This window comes from Antrostomus carolinensis, unplaced genomic scaffold, assembly GCF_000700745.2.
Source record: "Antrostomus carolinensis isolate BGI_N321 unplaced genomic scaffold, ASM70074v2 scaffold11805, whole genome shotgun sequence".
In the NCBI taxonomy this organism is placed as follows: Eukaryota; Metazoa; Chordata; class Aves; order Caprimulgiformes; family Caprimulgidae; genus Antrostomus; species Antrostomus carolinensis.
In genome coordinates, this window is record NW_010317115.1 from 1,721 (window position 1) to 19,242 (window position 17,522).

General features: G+C 40.1%; 1 protein-coding gene across 2 annotated transcripts; it reads right to left on the reverse strand.

Annotated features, from left to right (window-relative positions):
* Positions 1-3,534: 3,534 nt before the first annotated feature.
* Positions 3,535-17,510, reverse strand: FKTN (fukutin). 2 transcript variants are annotated; one of them, XM_010168465.1, is made up of 9 exons: positions 17,392-17,510; positions 16,026-16,085; positions 12,901-13,104; positions 11,131-11,408; positions 9,579-9,711; positions 7,825-7,954; positions 6,603-6,736; positions 5,542-5,669; positions 3,535-3,748 (listed from the first exon to the last, which is right to left on the reverse strand). In XM_010168465.1, exons 1-9 carry the CDS (start codon positions 17,494-17,496, stop codon positions 3,535-3,537), a joined length of 1,386 nt encoding a protein of 461 aa, XP_010166767.1. In that variant the 5' UTR covers positions 17,497-17,510. The 2 variants fall into 2 exon arrangements, with proteins under 2 accessions (XP_010166767.1, XP_028940909.1); XM_029085076.1 differs by having other exon boundaries at positions 3,713-3,759; positions 5,519-5,669.
* Between the last annotated feature and the right edge of the window lie 12 nt (positions 17,511-17,522).

Sequence of the window (17,522 nt, forward strand, 5' to 3'; positions counted from 1 at the left end):
TTTACACAAAGAGTGGGGTGGAACATACACAGGCCCTTCTTCCATCAGAAGGTTCCTTCCGAACAGAACAAAAGCATTGGCATCTCCCTCAGACGCTCATTGCCCTCAGGGCCAAGCATCATCTGTTCTGTGCAGGATTCTTCTACACCCTCAGTTTGGCTCAGATACATCCTTTGCAAGAGCTGCATTGCACTTTTGTTGTAAACAAGCACATTTTTCAAGTGTTCAAGAAGCTGCAGTTTCCTATAGTTTCCACAGTGGGCTGGCGATGTACCGTCACTCCCAGTATGAGCTCCAGTATCTGATTATAGAAATACAGCCTTTCCTAAGCTCACACGCAAACAATTATTCCAATTTCCATTTTGTAAAAGCAGAAAGTTACTGAAAACTTCTACAGAACTACGGAAAAGAGGAACTTCCTCCAGCTGGAAGAAAGGATGAGCTACAGTCAACCCTTAAATGCAGTCAGTCTTGGCTGGCATTTGTTTGATGTATTCTCAGAGACCCCCAAAGTCAAAGGCTTCACACATTTCCACATGTAAAATACTCCAGTATTCTAAGCAGGCGACGTCAGCTTGCGTTCTTCCCATTTATTTCTATTTCCTACCAATCACAGAAAGGGAGCACATACATCCCTTCCTTTTTGTAACCATCTTTTACAGATTTTTGGAAATGGCTTTTTATGGTCCCTTCTCTTCAAGCAACCCCATTTCTTCAGTCTTTCCTTGCATTTATTCTGGAGCTCTGAACATCTTGCTACTCTCTTCTTGGCTCATGGTCATTCCTTGAATAGGGTCTGCTATCTTCAACAGTTAACACATAGGTAATTCATTACATGAAAGTCCAAGTACTTCACATGTTGTTGCTTAAGACCTTAAATCCATGCAACTAAGATAATTTAGAAACTGCCCTCCTCTCCAGAGCACTTTCAAAACAAAGGTAGTAAGTTAGTAAAGTAACACATAACTAATAATCCATTTTGGATGAGAATGGAATACAGGATAACCTAACAGGAAACAAATGCCTAAATCTGTGTGTTTCCATGGGGAATGGTAAGGCTTCAGCATCATGGCATGCCTTCAAAAAGCATCAGTTCTACGATGTTTACACCGCTCCTTGGGATGCCATCCTACAAGCAGGAAATCCATGGTTGGGGCACTGCACAAAGCATGACAGGGAGACACGCAGAAGTGCAATGTGTTTGTGCAATTGCAGGATCCTTTTTTCTACATATGGGCACCTGTTTTATTCCAAGTATCTTTGTTGTGTTCAAATATCTTTATTAAAAAAATAAAAGCTCAAGAGAGGCAGTCAATAAGCAAACAGCTGAAAATTTTTTTCTGTACATTATGTCATGGTAACTGCAATGAGGCACATTAAATGCTGTCCAAGATGACAAAACAAAGGATGAAACATCTTGAGCTGCAAATTAGACTCCCCTTCTTTTATTCAGTGTTAAATATATATTTGTATCTTCTGAAGAGAAGATATTTTAACCTGGTGAATAACTTACAGGTATAATCAACTAAAGACATCCTCCCTTTCAGGGACATGCATTTTTTTCCATTTGTGTTTCCACCTACAAATACAAAGTCAAAAATTTGACAGAATTGTAATTTTTTCATAGTATCTTTTCTTTCACTCTTATGCATTTACCACATTTGAAAAATTTTCAGGGTTATTGTACATTATTAAACAAAGGAGTTCATGACAACAGAGCTCTGAACACAAAATCTGTAAGGACATAGCTTTTTTCATTTTAAGGAAAAAATACAAAAAATTCTACCTGAGAAATTATCCCTTATCATGTAACATTTACTTTATCAAGTGAAAGGCATTCGCAGGATTACATCTCCCTCTTCTTAATTAGGCAAAGCTAATGAAGTTACCACACCAACTGAAGAGCCAGCAGACATGTTGCTGACAGAAGCTGAGTAATTTATTCCAGTGCCTCAGTGGCAGGAGACGGCTGGAACTGAGAGGACTGGCAGGAAAAAGCATGCAGCACACTCCAGGATGGAAACAGCAGGGAAGCCTCAGAGCGCACCTGAAATGACACAGGAGTAAAACCGCCGCGTGGCAGTAGCTATTTCATCTCTCCAGAACTGTACACATTTGAACATACTGCCGAACACTGCAGATCAACAGAATGCAGTCCCCAGACTCAATCTAGCTCTACCCAGTGAAAGGTGGAAACGCTGTGACCTGTAGACAGTCTTTCTGCCTTAGCAAGGAAAGAACAGATACAGGTTTGTTGCAAGTAAACACAAGCTCTGTTCAGTACCTTGGCACTGGTTCACAAGTACTCCTGAGTCTGTACCATACATTATGGTCGTAACTCATGAGCAGCTCTAGTGCCCTTGTCTTCCTTGCACAGCAGGACTGGAACAAACTTGGACACACACACTCATATGAAAGCTATTATTCCTCTCCAAAATACTGAAGAAGAAAGCTTACTTCAATGACCAAAAGCACAAGCAGGAGCAGGAGAAGAGAGCTTTCAGGCTTCCACTCTCTTCCCATCCAAATCCTAACGCTACACTAACACTTCACTTGCAATTATGCCACCGCAAGTCTGATCAACACACTTCTGCTTACATTTAGAGAAAAGAGCTGTGATTCCCTGATATCTTTGTTCTGTGTGCCCATGTTAAATGGAAAACTGTTAGTACCTTCATTTCCATTTATCGTAAGGAAGTAGAGAAACCTACACTTTTCTAAAATCTAGTCAAAACTCTTACATGGATAATACACTAACTGGAACATCAAAACTAGAATTTTTTTTTTCCTGGGAAAGACATCCTTGTGGCATACACCTTCATTTTCTTAAAAAAGAAAAAAAAATAAAGCGAGTAACATTCCCTGTCATAATTGCACACAGTGGTTAGTTCATTAAAAACCCAGCTGTTATTGGAAGATGCCCAGTGTGGATAGTTTCCCCTTCTACTCATTTAGTATTACACCATTACCTCCTATATGTAAAGCGGGTGGATCACACAAGTTCTGTGTAACAGAAACATCCCACTCCCAAGAGCAACCTGTTGCATATTGTAGGGATACATCGGTACCAGATCAAGCACATTTGAGGTACTCAATCCTCTGGTGTTTAGAAGATGAATATTCACACAATCTCCTCCAAAAAAAGAAATTCTCTGGGATTTTTTCCATCCTATCCTTCTTTCAGCTGGAGAAGTGCACACTCCCAAGGTTTTGATGATCCCAGGAAAGTCTAAGCCACCTGGCCGCTGTTTACTTTTAAACTGCCCATAAGTTTACTGCAACATTTCTTCTCTGTTCTCTTTGTGCAGCTTTTCTTTCAGCTTCCTGTCTCTTAAGTTGCCTTTAATCTTTAACTACCTGAAAAATGCATGACGAAGGTGAAAAAAAATACCTTTTAAGCAAATAAGGTAAACGCCTCCTTAGGAAACAGATGAGAAGTTACAAAAGGAACAGATCTTGATGCCTTTGGGAAATGGGAAATTACAAACAGACAGTTTCAAGGCTAGCAGGCATACTCTATTAGCAATCAGGTGGTCAGTAGATCTGAATGACATCGTCCCATTCATCAACAGGCCAGACACCATTGTACTGCACGTTGGATGGTGAGCTCTTCCAGTCCCACGTCTTCAAAGGAACTTTCCAGTCTGGGCCATAGTTGGCTTCAACATACTGAAGGGTTTCACAGGGCACATGTACCTTGAGTTCTACAAATTCAGTCCAACACAGAGTAAATTTTGGAAAGAGATACCTGTGTTATAACAAAAAAAACATGGTCACTGGCACAAGACTGAAAAACATCTCTAAATAAGTTCATGAAGAAATCAATCAACTGCAGCAATTTGCCATATTACATTTGTAATTTTTTTTTTTCTTATTTCATAACTTCTTATCTATGAAATACTATTTACATACTGGACAGGGGTGTTATTATCAACAATAACTGGTTAACTTGAGCAGCTGCAAAGAATTATGACGCAGCTGCCACCCTGTACTTTCAAGAAGGGCAGTCAGCAGAACTGGTACTTTGGACTTCTGGACAGCAGACTTTGGACTGTTTAGAAGACTGGTCAGTAAGTCCCTTGGGAGGCAGTCCTGAAGGGTAAAGGAGTCCAAGAAGGCTGGACATTCTTCAAGAAGGAAATCCTGGAGGCACAAGAGCAGGCCATCCCCATGTGCCGAAAAACAAGCCGACAGGGAAGAAAACTGGCTTGGCTGAGCAAAGACCTTTGGGTGGATCTCAGAAAAAAGAGGAAAAAAAGAGCATAGCACAGGTTCACATCTGTCTTCTATTCTCAAGCAGTAGACCAGTCATATCAAAAGGGGAAAAAAAACTCAGCTCTCAAGTACACAAGGTCTGATGCTACAATGGAATTTTGAAAGAGCACGTCACCTCCACTGGCATGGAAATAGCTATTGCAATTTAGACACAACAGAGGCACAAAGGAAAAGGTCAGCTTCCTCCTCAGAATGCAACACACAAAATCCTCCAAAATCTTGTATGGAAAAACAGACATTAGACCTGCTTTGGAAAACTATGAAATTGTTGCTGTATTCTAAGAAAAATACTCTGCAACATAGCACATTTTCTGTGGGAATATTCCAAAAGCTCTTCCTTTACTCTATTTTTAAGTGTGCCTTTTGACTCTGGCCATCAAAACATCTTCCCCCATCTTCATTTAACATTTCATAATGAAGATAACTAAGACAAGGACTGAGACATTATCACCATCTGGATGACAGTGTTCCCACTAGCTAAAGATAAGCAAATGCAGTTCAGGCAAACTATGAAAGATAATTAAATCCTACAGAAGTCAAAAAAGTTTTCAACTAGTCTGTAACTGTCTCCTTCTGAGTTAAGGTGGATGATGGAAAGAAATAAATCTAATTACCAAAAACTATAAATCAGTTTCCTGAGTAGGTTAGGAAGCTGTTGTACTTATTTGCTGATTTAATACTGAAAGGTACAAAGCAAGAAATATGGGATTCTATTTAAAATTCCATTTTCAGAACATGAACAACAACAAAGTCTGCAGTAGTAATCTGTGGTGCTGTCACATTACAGTTAATATCCAAATCATTACCACAAAATCCAAAACTATGGGGGTTTACTTTGCAAGGATGGTTGAAGCTTTCTGCCATACTGCTCCATCATCAAGACAGATGCCTAAGGATTCTTTTTTTTTACTGCAAAATAAGTTTGTGCAACAAACACATTTTTAGAAACTTCTTTCTCATCTTATTTATTTAACTCGGAGCTTGTCACAGACCAGATAAGATCTGCTTGATATATGACATGCCAGCACTGCTTTTGATTTCAAAAGATAACTGACATTTGACAAGCCCAGCACCTCTCTAGTAAGGCATGGTACTGTCCTCCTCCTTCTCTGGTCTCAAAGTGCAAAATCTGCATGGATTTTCCTCTGATAACTGTCTTTCCCACAAAGAGCACAGGCTCTGCCAGGCAACAACACACAACGTATCAACTCTAAACAGGAACTTGTTGAATTTCTTTCCTATTAGAGGTACAAATCCAGTTCATACTTAAATTTCTTGCCCGATTTGGCCTGAGTTCCTCCATTCCATATGTGGTCATCCTCTTCATAGAAGAAAAAAATATCAAGTTTCACATCATCTTCTCCCTGGAAAGAGAGTTCCAAGCTGTCTTCTACCTGCAAGATAAAAATACACACTGTATATCCTCATAAAAGCACAAGGCTTAGGTCAGCAGGTTTCAGAAAACAAACTTATTTTGGTCAGGTATGCAGAGTGACTCCCATCCTAACTGAAAAAAATACACTAACTCTGCAATTTCTTTTTTTTTTTTTTTAATCTATCTCTTGAGAACATCAGAAATTTTCTGCATCTCAGTGCCACTACCTTCTCTTCCTCCCATTAGCCCCAAAAGCTTCAGCATCACCTCCTTGTCCTCTGCCACAAGCAAAATAATCTCAGTGAATAAACATGTGATTAGTACATGTCTTCATTTCCTCTTCCGCACACTTCCTCTATGATAAAACACTCACTAGTACCAGTAATGATCTATCACTGTGGCTGAACCTTTATATTCCTGTAATTTTGCTTCTTTCTCTCTCATTCTGCAGCCTACGCTCTGAAAAAGCTAAAGATCCATGTAAGATAATAACGAACAAGCCTAGCACCCACCTCGAGCCATCCCTTTCTGTTAGTTTTACATACAGGGCTACAAATAATCTCAGAGCTATCACCAATCCTCCTGTATGATGAGGCCCATCCAATCTCAAAGACTAAATTCTACCTTGATTCTTAAGTTTCCTTAGCACCACTGACACAGATTAGACCCTTCTGAAACTTAGTACGAACTTCTGAGGTGGAATTCAGCCTCCAAATTCAGCCTTCAACCCTCTCCAAAAGGGCTGAGGCTATTAAAAAGGGTATTTTCTCACACATTGTCCAAGAGAACACACAAAACTCAACAAGATTATATGTTTAGTGAAAACCCCAATGAGTAAATGTCTGCTGAGGAGAATTCAGATATTTACTTCTAGGTAAGTTATCTGCAGCTGTACTGAAACTTACGAACCTACAGAAAGACACATGAAGCAAATTGTTCATTATCTACGTACCTTGCCAAATTTGTGCTTCAGTGGTAACCCTGCTTTCTGAAAGGCTGGAATGATATCTGCTTTGTAGTCCCTTATAAAGACTCCCAAATCCACATCTTTGCTGTGAGGAATTACACTGCACTGTCTATACCAGCCTGAGGCCGGGGGGGGGGTGGGGGGGGGAAGGAAAAAACCAAACTAGTTAATTCAGAACATAAGAAATATATAAATAGAACAAAGGCAACATAAAAATGAACTGCCATAAGGTCACCAGACAGAAATCTTTGAATGAGGCCATAAAAAAAAACTCTGCCATCCTCTAGTATGAAATGAACCACATCGAAGAAAACAAATATTACGGCACTTATAGACAGCTCTTTCCTCCAGAAAGCCAAGAATGAGAGAGAAAACACTAACTCTTTCCAAGATAAAACATCTTCAGTTTGCTAATCTAAATGTCTTCTACAGCGGTGCTTTTAATTTGCAACTGCTATTTTAAATAGTATCTGAGACATTAATAATCTTTCAGTCACCAGAGCAAAACAGTAAGCCAAGAAGTGGTACATCCTTTTGTCTGTTTCATTAAAGCAGCTTCCAGTAAATGTTTATTCAGAAAATTATATTCCCTAGGACTAAACAAATACGAGTCAAATGTGCATACACAAGAGTTTTCACACCCTATTTCAATAATAAAAGAATCTGCACCAGTGATAAGATACTACTTCCATCTGCAGCAGAATTGAAAACTTGCACTACCTGCTGAAATAGGTTGATAGTTTATTGAAAGGATGTGTTTTTAAATAAATAAATAAATGTAAACTATATTTCAAAAGTCAGTGATAAGCACCACATTGCCTGGGAAGAAAAATCAGGTGAGCATCTACATGGAAAGCAGAAATATGTGCCCATCACTGTGTTTTCCAACTAGCATTTCAGTAAATTCCAAGTCACACAATTTAGGGAGCTGCCGATTACTTTCTAAGCAGCGATCGACACAAAGCAGATAATTGCTAACAACATTAAATGCTTCATTGGAAGTTTGCTCAGCATCTCCAAGACTCACATTTCTAAAGAAAAAGCATTTTGTCAGGAGCAAAAAGGCCTATTTCAATACAGCTAATGCCACATATTATAACCTTCCAACCCAGTACATTTAACCTCAGCTGACATCACAAGCAATAGAGGATGAAACGTTTAAAATTTCAGGTGAGTTTAAAAATGCAATACAACACAAATGTTTTACCAAGGCATGTTCCACTGCTCAGCCAGAACTTTACTCCTAAGTTATTCAGTGTCAGGACAGCCAGGTGGAGCAAGGATTTTGCTTTTCTTCTGAATTCCACTGCATCTAGAGAGGCATCATCAGGGTACAGCTGGAAAGCAAAGGAAGAGTAACCAAGCTATTGACAGAGAGCAATCGTGCCACTTCATTTTCAGTGTCCTAAGAAAAAATTACCTTTAAAAATTTACTTAACAAATATCTGGGCACTATAAGTTTTCACATACACAGCCCAGTTTGAGAACGTGCACTAGAATGACAGGTTAAAATCTGAACTTTGAAACATCAATCTTCAGTTTTTCCAAACTAGCAGAATTTAAAGTCACAGTAAAATAGAATAAGAATATGCGTATTAGACACTCAGCACTTGACAACAACAAAGATGAACCCTAGTTCTGCACACAGTGAAGGCAACACCCAGAGGCCAGGGGAAAACAAGGACAGAACCAGAGTTACTTCCAGCACACCAGTTTATTTGGCGCCACCAAGAGTTACAACTGGATGTTGACAACTTCTGCCATAGGGTAGAAGCAACGTGAACAGAAAATTGTGCCCATCCTCCAGCTACAACTATGGCCAGATCTATCGCTAATGCAAAGCCAAAAACAACACAGTAGTCTGGGAAAACATTACCAAATCAAACACAGGAACGATGCACCGCTCGGCTTCACAACTGATTTCGTTAAGAGCTCTAGGACAACTAAGAGTTGAAACGAATACTGACTTTTCAGAACAGATGCCAGCTGCTCACTTCCATATTAAAGCTCCAGCAAAGTTCAATGTACCTTCTGACTCACATTTTCTTTGCCTGTGGTGATTACTGTCTGGAGGTTTAAGAGCTGAGGTCAAGGAGACTTACAATTTCTGCCCTTCACAGGTGAAGCGACAACACACAGGTACCCTGGGGTACAGTAACCCTCCTGCTACACGTACGGGGAGCTATGGCCTACTAGGCTAAACAAGGATGGTCTTCCCTTCCCTTCCCCAGGATCTCAGATGTCTGAAGAATGGAACCTCTAGCGTCCTTTTTTTTCCCCTTCCATGAAATTAGAGATGGCTGAAATTCAGTGACTTGATTCTGACTTCACATTCTTAACTGTGGTAACTCTTGACCACTTTATATCTCAGTTCTTTCCACGTTAGGACAAAACGCTCTCCATACTGCAGCAGAAAGTAGCAATATTCTAAAAATAATGCTCTAAATAGTGGTGAAAACTTCAGCTTACATGGTCAAAAAGCAATGAAGTAAGTAATTTCAGAATGAATAAGCCATTTCAAATAAACTGAACTAGGAATGTGAAACTGCAGCACACAGTTCAAAATAAGATAAAATGAATTATTACTCAGAACTTTGAGAATTGCCATAAGGAAAATTTTCAGTCACAAAGACACACGAGATCTTAGTCTTATTTACATGAAATCTATTTAACAGTAACAATGGATGAGAACTATGGACATGTTGGTTACCTCCTCTTCTCAAAGTTTTGGAAAACGAAAATAAATACGCTCACAAGTAAAAAAGGCAGATCATGATTTTCAGTTAAAGTTTTAGTTTTATTACCACTTACTAAGCTCTGGATTGAGTCTCAAAGGTTGTATTGAGCTTTATGTATGCAAACAGTCCCATCTAGGTAAAAAACAGTGAACTGTTTGTAGGTTTGGGTCAAACAGTGAAAACATACATTGCATCTCAGAGACACTACCTGATTACCACTAACCTGAAAGAAAGCCCGAGCTTCTCTGTACCTACATTCAAGAAATCTAGAGTGTGACATCTCCTCTAGAAAACTGGACGGATTTTTTGGAATTTGAACTTTTAAGTCATCAATGGAAACAAGGAGAAGTTCTGGCCTGCAGAGAAAGAAAGATAATACATTAGCCCATTCAATTACTTTAAAATCCACAAGCCACTTTTTCCTCTAGCTCAGGTTAAAATCCTGATGTATACTACTGGCAGTGATTCTTCTGTCCAAATACACCCAAAACCAATTATAAAAGAAGGGCAACAAGAGCTTCAACAAATTCCCCATACACTTCAAAATTTTGTTTAAAAATAAATTCTATGCCTATAAGCCGATAGTTTGTCAGATCACAGATTCCTTTACTGACTCATGACACACTGAATTTGTTCAGAGCTGTTCTTTAGTGCATTTGAAAATTCAGACTACTTGTTCAGTTTTACCCTGTACATTAAGGTTACTTACATGTAAAATTTAAAAACTGTTTAGCCTTCACAATGAATGAAATGTGGTATTTAACAGCTTACAGTTGACTTCAAATGTTTAGGCACATAACTGGTACAGATTCCATGTTTTAAAAGGAAGAAAGAATGGTGTCAATTTTAAGAAAAATGTTAAACAGATTTATTTTGACCTGTGAAATGTTTGGCAGCTTTTCTCTGATTTATGGCATATACACATACCCTACAGGAACACTGTTGTCAAAGCCTAGTGGTATGTGCTTGGCTTTGAAAATAGTGACAAGATTTGCCATGATCCGTATTTCCCGAAATACTGCTGCTGAGAGCATTGTAAGAACTGGCAGACATTTACAGTAACTTTACCAATGTAAGGCAAAGTTTAAGCATAAGACTGTGAACAAATAACACCACCAATTCAAATATTTATGCAAGAAAGGAGTCCCCTCATCACATTAAGAGCATGGGTTAGATGCAATGGTTGACACATGTCCTCGTGTACAAATGTCACCTCTCTATTCACAGTCTTTAACACTGATTGTTTGGACTCTTACTGAGAGGATTTGTTGCTTTCCCTTTTAATTTAATGCTCTATACCTGTATTTCACTTCTGGATACATATTTTTATAGAAAGAACACCAAATATCTATCAGCTAGTACTAAACCTCTTGCCACTTCTACTTTACTCTTGTGTTGATAGCACAGATGGCTATCAACAGATTTCAAACTTTTAAATATACTAATGGTAAACCACAGACTCTACTAGAAGACCTGTTGGCACATTCAACCTCAGTCATGACTTCTTTGACTTCTCTCATCTTTCTGTCTGCTTCAACCTGGCGACACAGCAAGTTCCTCTAAAATGTAGTTCTTAATTTATAAATGGTAGGAAACTTTCAGGTTAACAGAACTGGATTTACCTTCATACCTTAACCTACCTGCACTCAGAGGGCTGAACCACACATGAGCTAAATTTTACAATCTGACTTTAGGAGAGTGGTTTTATACCCAGGAGAGAGAAGTCACTATGTAAGTGCCATTATGGCTTTTTCCCTCCTCTGTTTTGAACTCACTTTTCATATGCTCCAGGGTAGCGACCAAAGTGGAGCTTCCGGAAAGGCACAAACTTTCTGTCCATATGTTGCTTGAGTCTCAGGGGGCCATGCCAGAGATAATTACCACTCCTCTCATAGAAGACCACCAGGTGAATGGCATGAGATGCCATCTTAAATATGTAGTGCAAAGGAATTTCAATCCCAGACAGGTCATCCATCCCATCCAAGCGGGGGTCCTTGTTTATAATCTTTAACCATTGGAACCCCATTTTCTCAGCAGTTTTAAAAAGGCCCACCTAAAAATAAGAGAGAGAGAGGGGGTAGCCGGGGGGAGGCCAAAGATTAGAGTAACCAAAATTGAATGCTAAATGCTTATTATTAATCCCCTTTTGCATTTTCTAATCAGACTTAAACACAAACTATTCAAAAATTTCTAAGACCTTAAAGCTCAGCAACCACAAGCAATTCCAGCCACTGTATTTCTCTGTCTTAAAATTTCGTCCCTCAAACTATTCAATAAACAACAAACAGATGTTGTAAGCCATGCCTGGACTAGGTTTGCTCTTTGCCACAGCACCCTTCTCTGCATTCTCAAGCCGTTCTCTACCATTACTCTTACGCCAAACCTGGCATTCGTGCGTCCTTGAATAATGATACCACTAATATAAAAACCATTACTGCAATATCTTCTTTCACGATGTACATAAATATTTGTCTAAATCTCACCAAACACTGAACGCTGCACTAGGTAACAGGCTTCCATATTTCCATAGTAAAAGGGAATGAAATTCTGGCTGATAAGAAAAGAATCAATCAGCATCTGAAGACTCTTTCAAATGTTTCACACAGGCGTATCAGCTTTGCCTCCGTACGCTACAGATACTATCAATGAACCACAAAGGAATGGGGAGATGGATTTATATTAGTGGGCTGCCACACAACCTTATTCCTAGTTTCTTTAATTCCTTTACAGCTATGGGTAAAACAACTGCCTAATAAGATCCAGAGTGCCACCACTCTTAACTTGAGTGGGACTCCTTCAGTAAAATAGTCACACGCCATTTTTATGTCTCCTGCTTTTTCTTTAAAAAAAAGGAAAAAATTAAGAAAAAAAAGTTTGCCACTGCTAAAAAGGCTTTTTGTCACTGCTATCTTTAGTCTGTATAAATTAATCTAGTAAATATTTCCAGATGACACTTAATTGATGAAACAATATTGAATTCCATTTTGTCCTTCATCACACGCTACTCCTCTGTTTTTAACACATCTATTTAAAAACCTCAGAACACCAAAGGAAAGCAGAGATACCACTACACTAAGTGGTAAAATAAAATGGTGTGAAGTAGAAGGATCTACTAAAAGAAACGGAAGCCAGCAGACTATGATGATTTTTCCAGCCTTGTTACATTAATACCTGCATTTACTCCTTGACAGATCCCCACACTTGAGATTTGTTATAGCCGTACCTACATTACAGGCTTAAGGTCTTCCTTCTTCCTTTCTAACAGACCACCATCTTGTTTCTTTTTGGTGTGGCCTCTTACTACAAGTATTTATGAATATTGTAGACAGCTTCTAAAAACTTCTAGTTATCTGTAAATGACTCCTAATATATCCAGGCTGGATACCTTTTAATTTTGAAATGTTTCCTCTACCAATAGCTTTACAAAATTTCCACACAATGAATTCAGAGGCCTTAATACAAACATGAAAGCATTATGCCACAAATTCATAGAACACCTAAATGCATTACAATATACAAATGTGAAATGAAGAAAAGGCACTTACTTCATGTTTCCATGTTTTGTCCAGTAGTGCAAACGTAGTAAAGTCTCTTGGAGCACAAAAGTACTTGCATTCTGGACTAGGGGCATCAGGAGAACTTCTGATCTGTTCAATGTCTTTATCAACCAGCTCCAGAATCAAAGGATCGATCAAATACACTGCTATATTGTGACTGGATATTAAGCTTAGGAACTTCCTAACCACATGCTGTTTGACAGAGGATAAAATTAGAAGTTGGAAGGAAACAACATCATTAAACGTACAAAGATTAATACATTAAAACTCTTTGACGGAAGAAAAAAAAAAACCACCAATAGAAGGAAATCTTATCTCCCAATACATTTTTCTGGGTGTGCACTTTACTTCTATGAACAATGATGGAAATGGAAATTTTCTCTTTCAGAAGAACATGCTGCTCTCAGGCTTTCCAGGTCTCTAAGACTAGAGTAAAAACCCTTCAGCTTCAACTAGAACTTTCTCCAAGTTAAAGCACTTGAACTCTAGCATGCTAGACTTGAGAATGGACTCTAGGCTAAAATATAGCTATTTTTTTCCCCAGCTCTAGATTGAGTTGGAAAGCACTTGGATAAACCAGAGATGAGATGTGATGCCCATATGGGTGCTGAGCGAGCTGGCTGATATAATTTCATGTCTGCACTGCAACATCTTGAAAGGCCATGGTGGTCAGAAGCTGCTCCCCAAGCCTGAGGAAAGGCAAATCTCATGCCATCTTAAAAAACTGAGGAACTCTGGTCACCTTCATCTTGGTCCCCAGGAAGCTTCTGGAGCAAAAGCCCCTGGAAAGTCATATCCAAGCACACGAAGGACAAGGATGTGATTGGGAAAGCCAGTCAAAGGCAAACGCACCTAACCACACCGACTGCCTTTGAACGAGTCTGTGGGCAAGGCGAGAGCAGCGGACACCGCACATACCCTGAGTACAGCAAGGCTTTTGACCCACTCTCAAACAATGTCGCCAAACCTCAGGCACGATGGCTGCTGTATATGAAGGGTGATTCAGTGAAAATGTAGGAAGTGAGTGCTACCCCAAGTTTGGGTACGGGTGTACCCAGGGCACTCAGCCATCGCAACATTCTATGTGAGGTTAAAAGCCACAGCAAGAACGTCCTGCGCCTGATGAGGGTTTATTAACTTGACTCAGTGGAGAATTTTAATCAAGTACATTCAAATGTCCGTGGCACACAGAAGATTCACAGCAACCACAGCCACCCAGTTATTAAAAATGTAGCTGATGTATTTAATGATAACAGTTAAATTTAATGACTTTAAGCACCATTCTAATAAGAAAAAAAAAACCGCTTAGAACAGCACTGTCAGGCTTTTTATCTGTGATCAGGGAAAACAATGGCCTACTGCCCAAATCAGACTGATGAGCAAGAAGCAAATCTAATTTCTCCCCCCCTCCCCAATCTCTTCTCCACTGAAAAAGATGCTTTTAGTTGAAACTTAAATAGTTGGTAGAAAGAGATGGCGATGATGTCAAGCAGCTAAGTGAAACACATTCAAATAAGAGCATGTTGGGCTCCTCACACAGGGACTCTGAAGAAAGCTTGGAGTGCAACAGGTCCCTGGTAGAATCGTGGAGCTTTCTGCTTTGTTACTAATGATCTCGTAAGATCAAGTTAAAGCCAAATGACAGCTTTGCCCACCAACTGGCAGCGTGGAAACACGCTGTTACCATGTCACCTCACACCTAGTACATAGTTCCAAGGGGTGCCACCTCCAAGAATAGCAAGACATTCCTGGCACAAGCAAGCAGTCCACAGAGCAGGGGGTCTGGATTATTCCCAAGAACAGCTCTTAACTAGAGCACCTCTCCTCTTGTTCAGCCGAAACAAAGTATTTAAGTGGCTATTTTGCTAACCAGCAACATTACCACATTGCATGCAAAGCAAAAGGCAGCCAGCTCCCAGCGATCATCCTTTTTAACCATCTGTGCTGCTTTTCCACTGGGAGATCTGTTAACAGAAAGACTTCTGTAAAAGTGTTTCCAAACAAATGCTAACTATAAATATTGTAACTGAGCTTCTGATCCTCTGAGGCCAAAAGCATGTTTTGGTTGCACTCAATCCTACAAACTTTAAGTAAGATGCAACAACAAAGATCTCATTTCAAGTATCTAATGGCACTCCTAACACTGCTCCTGAACACTTGAATACAGCAACTAGTGAATGCTGAAATGTAACATCTTCCTCCTTGTGAAGAGCTTTATGACCCAGCATAAGCAAGTATCACAAAACACAGAGCAGCAGGTAAAACAACTGGAATGAGCAAAGGGGTACAAAAGATGATTGAGGCGACCGTAGCATCTTTCTTCGAGGAAAGGCCGAGAGATCTGGGTCTGTTTAGCCTGGAGAAGAGAAGAGAAGGCTGAGAGATCCTATCAATGTTTATAAATATCTAAAGGACGGGTGTTGAGAGCATGGGGTCAGACTCTTTTCAGTGGTGGTCAGCGATAGGACACGGGGCAATGGGCAAAACAGGAGGTTTTGGAACACAGGAGGTTCCACTTAAACATGAGGAAAACCTTCTTTACTGTGAGGGTGACACAGCACTGGAACAGGCTGCCCAAAGAGGCTGTGGAGTCTCCTTCTCTGGAGATGTTCAAAACTGACCCAGATGCTGTCCTGTGCAACTTGCTCTAGATGTACCTGCTGTGGGAGGGGTGTTGGACTAGATGATCTCCTGAGGTCCCTTCAAACCCCCACCATTATGTGATTTTGTGACCTGAGACCTGCAGCCAATTCTTTCACCATGCTACTGACTATCAAACAAGCTGCATGTCAAAAAAGCCAATTATCTCAATATTCAGTTTGAAAGAACACAAAAACCTAGATCAGAATTTCTATATCAGGAAGACAAATTCTGCTGCTTAAAACATTGACACAGTTACTAAGGACTGCAGAAGCAAAGGCTGTAATGGTTTCTAAATTCCATTTTAAACTGATGTTTTGAAACTCTACTCAGTGCAGAAAGTATCTCTTAGTCCTTAATACTAGAAAATCCCCAGTGAAGTGGAAAGAGAACTCGGACCCTAAGTTTCCTATTCCATGTGAGTTCTCTGAGACTTGCAGAAGAACTGTATAAACCAATGATGTTGTACATACCCATCTAGTGCTGTCTTGGCCTGACTGGCTTCCTCTGACTTTGGAAAAAATTGCTCCATTCTATCAAAACCGAAGAGGGGGGAAGGAGGGAGAAAGAAATAAAGAAAAGAAAAAAAGTAAGTTTCAGTTGAATCTCCACTTAGGATTTCTTAACAGGACACTGAGGGGCATTTATCTAGTTAGCACTCTATGACTATGGCTGTGGTTATCCCTCAGGTCACTCAGATACAGTACTGAATGTGAAATCATGAACAACTGCTCTAGCTTAGAAGGACAACGCAAGCCTTGGGCACTTCCAGGCATAAAAGGATTGCATGATCAGGCCTCAGGTTTCTAAGTCAATATGCCAGTAAATGTAAAATAGGAAGATGACAAATACAAACATTGTTAGGCAAATACCACTGGGAGAAAGACAACAGGACTATGCCTCAGTCTTTCCAGATGTAATCCTAGAGAGTTAAATTTGAAAGAGAGTATATTCACATGATAAAGCCAAGGGGGTTAGTGGCTCAGCTTGTAGCTTCTCAAAAATATGAAGAACAGCATTGCTTAGAATGAGAAACTGTAAGCAAGAAGTCAAAGGCTATGGTACCACCTAGCACTAAGACTGCCTGCATTTGTTAAGAATGTCCTCAGCAAAAGAAAACAAACTCAGGAAACATGATACCTACGTGGTTCTCCTGTAAAAATAAAATGAATTCCTTTGTTGAATCTGCATTGCAACTATAAACTACGAAGCCAACAAAAAAATAGAGTATTTAATATATAGTAAAATTTGCCTTTTTTTCCACTGAAGAAAATCACACTCAGCTAAATATTCCACAGGTGGTATAAAAGCAGGATTTAATCTGTAACATCTAGAAAACTATGAATGCTGAATCACAAAGCACTAAGACAACTGCAGAAAAAGCTGGGGTTTCTTTTAAAAACACCTCTGTTAACCTGCAACCAACAAATGTTGCCTTCCTTGCTTCTTCAGAAGAGCCCTAAGGGAGTGCTTGGTTTGGCTTCACTTTCAATAAAAGTCAGTTTAACAACCAAAGTAGGAAGGTTTGTGAAGCTTAAAAGTCCTGGTGGCTCAGCCGTGCAGCCGAGAACACCCAACGGCATCCCATTTTAGAATGGATGGGATGGATGCCTCCGGCTGGCACAATGACCCCGGTATCAGACTGACTTCTGACTGCGCCCCTGCCACCAGAAACCTGCCGGGGCTACCCAGACACCTCCCGTCAACAGCACAGGGCCTGCCAGCCACGGGAGGGGAGTCTGGGGACGGCACTGATGCTGCCGAAGGGCACTGCAGGCAGGAGGCATTCTCCGGGGTTACCCCGCAAAGGCAGGTCTGTGCAGGAGAGCTCTCTCTTACCTTCTGCGACAGGTAGAACTTGTAATAGTACAGCTGGAAGAGGAGGAAAGCCAGGCTGGCCAGAGAAAGGAGCGCCAGGACCACGTTCTTGTTGATCTTCCGCATTAGTCTTCGGGCCGCCCTGGATCACC